Source organism: Pelophylax lessonae, assembly GCF_965119305.1.
Source record: "Pelophylax lessonae genome assembly, chromosome: 4".
Taxonomy (NCBI): domain Eukaryota; kingdom Metazoa; phylum Chordata; class Amphibia; order Anura; family Ranidae; genus Pelophylax; species Pelophylax lessonae.
The window spans coordinates 349,908,571-349,915,112 of record NC_138771.1 but is presented as its reverse complement, the minus strand read 5'-3'; the positions used below and the strand labels follow the sequence as shown (position 1 = coordinate 349,915,112).

Genomic DNA, 6,542 nt, shown 5'->3' with positions numbered 1-6,542 from the left:
CCAGTTAGACCATTTAGCCTGCAGAACAAATGCAAGCAACCAAGTTCTCCCCTGGTTCTGAGATTAACAGATTGAAATGTAAGCCCTAAGTTGCATACAGGGGTGTATTCAGTACTTTATTATATGTGCATTACAACAGTTTTTGCTGAGGTGTAATTTTTATAACTGAAGAAATTCTGAAAAGGTTTGTTTAACTTATTCATTTAATGACACATAATTGCAGAACAATACAACACATCTCTCTTTGCTTTATCACCGAGCAGTAAGACAGTATTCGCTTTACACTGGAATTTTGAAAAAAAAAAAAAAAGACATGGTCCATGAATAGTGTTCATTAGCTGAAAACTGAAAGTATTTTGGGCTTGTTTTCTGATGTGCCAATTGTAGTGACTTTTGTGCATGGTTTATACTGGTTTCCAAAAGACTATGTAATGTAAGTGGGCTTTAGCCTTTCAATGGTGATGACTGGGCGGGCACAGCCTGAAGAAAACAACATTTTTTTTGCAAGACACAATAAATAAATTCTAAGAAGCTGTAAAGTTTACCACACCTGACATGATAAAAGTAACCAAGTAAAAAAGAAATATAAACCAATGCTATGCACCTTAAGTGGAACAAACTTTTTTTAATTTAAAGAAATTTGGTAGTATAACTTTAATGTTTTTTTTTTTAAGAAATATTCATTTTTTAAAAGAAAAAAAAAAAAAAAAAAAAATAGCCTGACTTACATTTTTGTTTATAGCCAAATAGCTTGTGATTTCAACGTGCACTAACACTGATATTTAGCATTATAAAATGTACAGCATGTTAAACTCGGAAATTCCTTTATTACCTATTACTACACTTCTATACTGTGACTGTATTCACCAAACGTCAACCCAGAATCCTTATTGGCTCATCCCCGTAAACAACCTGAAAAAAAAGATCTAATTTATAAATGCAAGCTTTTACAATGAAAGCTATTCTGAGTCCATTTAGTATTTAAAAGTTCTGTATAAAAAAAATGAACATTGGATTTGTGTCATTTTTCCACTGTTCCCCCAGTATGTGCATAACAGGAGTTCATGAATCCTTAAAAACAGGAAAAATTGTCTTCAGGATGTGTTTGGCCCATTGTAGTCCAACTGGAATATTAAGTTCAAAACACAGAAATAAGGGCAAACACTCCATAAAGTAAAGCACAGGGATAGGCGACCAGGAATTGCTGTCCCTCCATGGCTAAAGCAGAAATGAAGATTTTTGAGGCGGAGAAGCTACACCAACCAATGATCAAAGTTGTGATAAGAACACCGGCAATCCCTCTGAGAAAAGAAGAACAAATATGTCTTAATGACAGCCTTACACATTGAAGGTTTCTCTAGTACACAAATAAATGGTGATGCTCTGTCATAAAATGCCAACACTGGGCTTCCAGATGCTTGTTAGTGTGTGAATGTATTGTATATCCAGTGTAGGTTAGTAGCACAATGGGGGACATGTGTCAAACCAGATTTAATTATTTGTATCTAATTGTTTATTGAATTAGCCTCAGAACTCAGTGCTAAGGGGCACTTTTTAAACACGCACAGACATGTTCATTTTCAGAGAGGGTAAATCCCATTGTTAAAATAGTGCTCACAGTTGGGACACGTGAGAAAACTGATGGTGCTGCCAAATAAATCTACATCTCTCACATCTAAATCTTTGTTCACAAAACAGAGTTTGAAGTTTTGCATGCATATTGCACAATAGGTAAATGGGTAATATGCAAATCCAGGAATTCAGCCACTCTGAAAAAGTGCTGGCATACAATGAGTTAAGTTATACAAGATGGATGCCACCTTAAGTATCTCTTCTTTACATCTGCCAGTTTTTTTTTTTTTGGAGCCTCTTTGGAGCTTCAGGAGTATAGCTATCGCTGAACTCCCAGACTCTGCTCTCTCATACTGCAGCAGAAGCTCTGCCCAGCCCTTCCCTTCGCTGTTTATTCACAGAAGCCTTTTGTGAATAAGTTACAATAGTATGATGTGAATAAGATACAAAGCAATCTGCGATTGCGCAGGAAGAGGGGAAGGCACAGTGTCTGCATGCAACTTTGTACTTCTGGCGCTGGTCCTTCTGGTCTCAGGTACTGCAGCTGCAGAGCTAACTATGTTCCTGGCACTCAGTAAAAATACAAACTGCAAATTAAAGAGAGAAATCCATGAAGTGGCATGTACTTCATTGGACCCAACCCCTAGTAATCCAGCACACTGTACAAATTGACTGAATTTCTGGAGTTTAGTATTAATAAAGGGTGCCCAAAGAATCTTATAAATACAGGGAAACACTGAACAATCTGCTGCATCAGGTCTTGAGCTTTAATAATTATGCCATATACAGTTAGGAGTAAAAATTTTAGCTAAATCACATTTATATAATAATCTGCAAATGCAAAAACTATAATGCTAATGAAGGTCTTTCTTGTGGCTTGTGGAGCCTAAATAGCTTTAATTTTTAAGAAATCAATTTTTAATGGCGAGCAGAGAACACTATCCACAGAATACAACAGTGTTTGCTCCACAATGGACCTGCATACTATAACTTATTCATAAAATGTGTAGCACGGTATGAAGCCCAAAGTGTCTGTCAGAATTCTCTGTATATTGCTGCAGGGAACACTCCACAAGGGTAAAAAAAGGTGCCTGGGGTGGGCATGCAGAGCAGTGTAGTGTGTGGCATTCTGTCTTCTACAAACATGCTTGTTTGCAAGTGTTAGTTATGTTTACCTAACCACCAAATACTCAGAAACACTTATTTTAAGTTGGAAGTATTTTTTTGAATGTCTTTCAGTATTTTGCGTTCTGCACACAATTTTATCGTGCTTCTTGTTCAATATGTCAGTTGTTATTGCAGATAGTACAGCATGGGGCATGATAAAATAAAGTGCATCCTTGACAGGTGATGAACAGTAGGGAGTTCGAACCAAGACAGCAAATTACATTAAGTTCCAATAGAGTAGGCAACAACGTAACCAAAGAGGAATAGGCCGGATGCTTCTTGTGTTAGGATGGAAATAGAAGCTGAATCTTTTCAGATTGCTATTAAGGATCAGTTTAATAAAAAAGAAAAAAAAAAAAGGGAGGGGGGGGGTAGGAGTGTATCTAAAGCAAACATTATTTTTTAGCTTTGGATAGAGTGGTGGGGGTGCAGAACCCTGTCACCATTTCTATTTGCCTTAGTTACCACTGTCACTGTGGATTGAAAGTGAGGAAAAATCAAATCACATACAGCAATAGAGGGGTAATGACATAAAATCAAGTGAAGGGAAATCTCTCCAATATGGCATGGATAGCAGAAACAAAATGGCCAAGACTTTGTTCGGTCCCTACTCTTCAAAATAAGGAAAAAACCTTGGTTTAAAGCCAAACTCCAAGAAACCTAAAATTCTTACATTACAGTGGGCTACTGCAAAAATTAACTGCTCATTTTTGTCAAGTGGACAAAGTATGGCAAATAGAAGTATTTTTTATACAAATACTTAAATATTCACGTTGTACCCTATTGAATAGCACCTGAAAATTCCCTGTGATCACTGCTTCTATGCTTGCATTACATGGTTAGGTGCTACTTTAGAACTGATGCTCAATTTCTGGGTACACACTCGAAAACAGAAGGTAACATTTGATGTTGCTACTGGAAAAACGCCCTTTCTAAAATAGGGTGAGGAAAAGTATGTGTTACTTACTGCAAAGAAAATACTACAGCAAAACCAGACAGGATAATCATAGGCAGGAGACAGTAGCCCAGGACACTTGAAACACAGCCAAAGGAAACACCGGTCATACTCATCAAGTTGAGAAGGCAAAACATCCCCAGACAGCCGATTGCACTGATCCCATAAACGTAACCAAACTGGATTTTTCCTGCCTGTCAGAACAGAAAGATTAAAGAAAGTTAGAACCAATATAACACAGCATGGTCGCCAAAGAATGGTGATACTTGGAAAGGATACTAAAGCCATCTGTGCAGATTTCCTAAAATGCTACTAAAGCTATCTGTGCAGATTTCCTCAAATGCTACATTTGTGTGACCTAAAAGTTGTGTGATTTGGACTGGACTTGAAGCAATGCCTGTGTAATCTTGAGGTCTATGGACCTCAAAACGCATCAAAATCGGACCAAAGTAGTGCAGTGACTACTTTAAAGTCGTTGAGTCTTGAAGTCACACAGATAGGAACAGTACTCATTGGAAATCATGGAGTACGGCTTGTTATATGACTTTGCAGTCCCAAGTCACACAAGTGTGAAAGGGGCCTAAATCAGACCCGACTTTCAAATTCTTGTTTGCCAACACAAACCTTTATCATTTGCAACATTTCCATGTCAACCCCTCATGGCAGATTTTCCATAGAAAAAGGAGGAGTATTTACTCCAGAAGGAGGGATCCCGAATCTTGCCAAGTTACACCTGTAGGGCCCCGACTGGGGATAAAGAGACTAATCTGCTTGTAGGGGGTAACAGACTGCATAGCAGGAAAATATGCCATACCTCCGTTTGAAAACTGCATGAATGCTACCTTATAGTTAGAAAAAAAATAAACTGCTGTATAAGTACCCTGTAAAAGAGGAGGAATACTTACCTGTGTCAGGTGGTGACTTCAATCTTTGCTCTGTTGCAGAGTTCCAGCCACCACTGGTATCCCAATACTTGTGGGTAGTTTTGGATACGGCAGCTACTTCACTGCAATACACAGTAGGGATATTTGGGCTCATAGGTGAAATGACCATATGCAGTGAGATGTGTTGCTTACCACACATCCACAAGTGTTGGATATCAATGGCAGTTGGTCTGCAAGGGAGGAAGTTGGTCTACAAGGGAGGAACTACCAGAGTTGTCCCTCACAGGTTAAGTATTCCTCTTCCTCTTTTACAAGGTACTTCTACTGCAGTTTCTTCCCTAGGTTTATATGCATTGGTGTAGTTTGTTATATGGAATAACATAAAGCTAACTCACTCAAGGGTCTAATGCCTGCACAGCCTGCATGAGGTGTTTAACAGGTTCAGAGCTGCATGCCTATGTGAGTGAATGCAGATACAGCGGCTATATGGACAGAGCTGCACATCAGAATATGACAGTGTGCGTTTGGGGCCAAGCATCCCACCCTTCACACCTGCCTGCATGCATCTCCAGCCGTGTAAACAAATGCCTCATTCATGCTCTATGGGCTTCACATCCATGTGAATGAATCATTCTGTATAACCCATATTAACCAGCTGCCTGTGAGCAATTCTTTTGCACTCGGTAATAACAGCATTTTTAGCTAAACCCCCCCCCCCTCCAAACATTACACATTATCCAAAATCAGAGGCCTTGTAGAGTAAAAAAAATTGCAACTACCATGCCTTAGATGCTGGGTCTGAGTGTATACTGGAGAGTGAGAGGTAAATATACTGCAAAAAGATTAATTTTATACTCATGGAAGTATAAAAAGGCAACTTGAAATAAAAGCAATTGCATAATACGAGTAATATATAACATTATACTCCAAAAGACAATAGGCATACCAGCAGTAGTGTAGCTCCAAAAGCAAGGCAGAAAACCATTGGACCTGCCAGATCTGTCTCGTTCATGATGCTGCCATCTGCTACTTTTAATGGGTGGAGTACGGTTAACGTTTTCTGCCATATGTGATCAAAGTTGATTCCAAGCTCTGCAGAATAAATACAAATAGCTAAGAATGCAATACAAGAAAACAGTTTTTAAATGCGCTACCAATGTAGCTCAACACAACTTGACTTCCTTTAGCTAGCCATGAACATAACTGCAAAAACATGCTACTTGCTGTAAATAACATAACTCAAAACAACTAGAAATGATATTAAATGTTACTTAACACGTTCATAGCCTTTGGTTTCCATCCTGTTGAACCTGGCCATATACATTTAAAGATTAAATCAATATCAAATTTCTAAGGGTTATCACTCTTTACCAAACTATATATATATATATATATATATATATATATATATATATATATATATATACACATATATACACACACACACATACATACATACACACCCAGATGTGTACACTCCTGGCCTGGACTACAAAGCTGTGAGAGGAAGGACCAGCTAAAGCTCTAAGAGAGGGCAAGCATGCACATTATGAGCTAGATGCAAGAAATAATGGGACAGGTTGTCCTGACTAAAAAGGTAACACAATTGTCTCATTAGATGAACAATGTATGCTCCCTGATCCAGAAGTTCAGGAAAGTGCTGCAGGGACAGGACGGGTTGTACAAATTGAACAAACAAACCTAAAAGGCTTTGTGGCAAAAAAACCTGGCAATTGTTAATAGCAACATAGTGAGGGTTTACTTTTAACTCATCAGTCTCCCCATATGCAACTGTTTTCAAGCCATAAAATCCTTGTTTATTGAATTTTATCCATGGTGCAAGCTCTATATACATACATATAATAAATAATAATATAAAACACACAGTACCTCGAAAAAGTCAAACCCCTTGAATATTTTCCACATTTTGTCATGTTACAACCAAAAACATAAAATGTATTTTA

General features: G+C 38.0%; 1 protein-coding gene across 1 annotated transcript in view; it reads right to left on the bottom strand.

Moving 5' to 3' along the window:
* Window positions 1–701: 701 nt before the first annotated feature.
* Window positions 702–6,542, bottom strand: part of YIPF5 (Yip1 domain family member 5) — a 17,757-nt gene continuing 11,916 nt past the window's right edge. The window contains exons 4-6 of the mRNA XM_082256506.1: window positions 5,525–5,670; window positions 3,707–3,888; window positions 702–1,301 (exon numbers count right to left, since the gene is read on the bottom strand). Coding sequence (XP_082112632.1) covers window positions 1,139–1,301; window positions 3,707–3,888; window positions 5,525–5,670 — 491 coding nt within the window. The 3' untranslated portion in view covers window positions 702–1,138. The remainder of the gene's footprint in view (window positions 1,302–3,706; window positions 3,889–5,524; window positions 5,671–6,542) is intronic.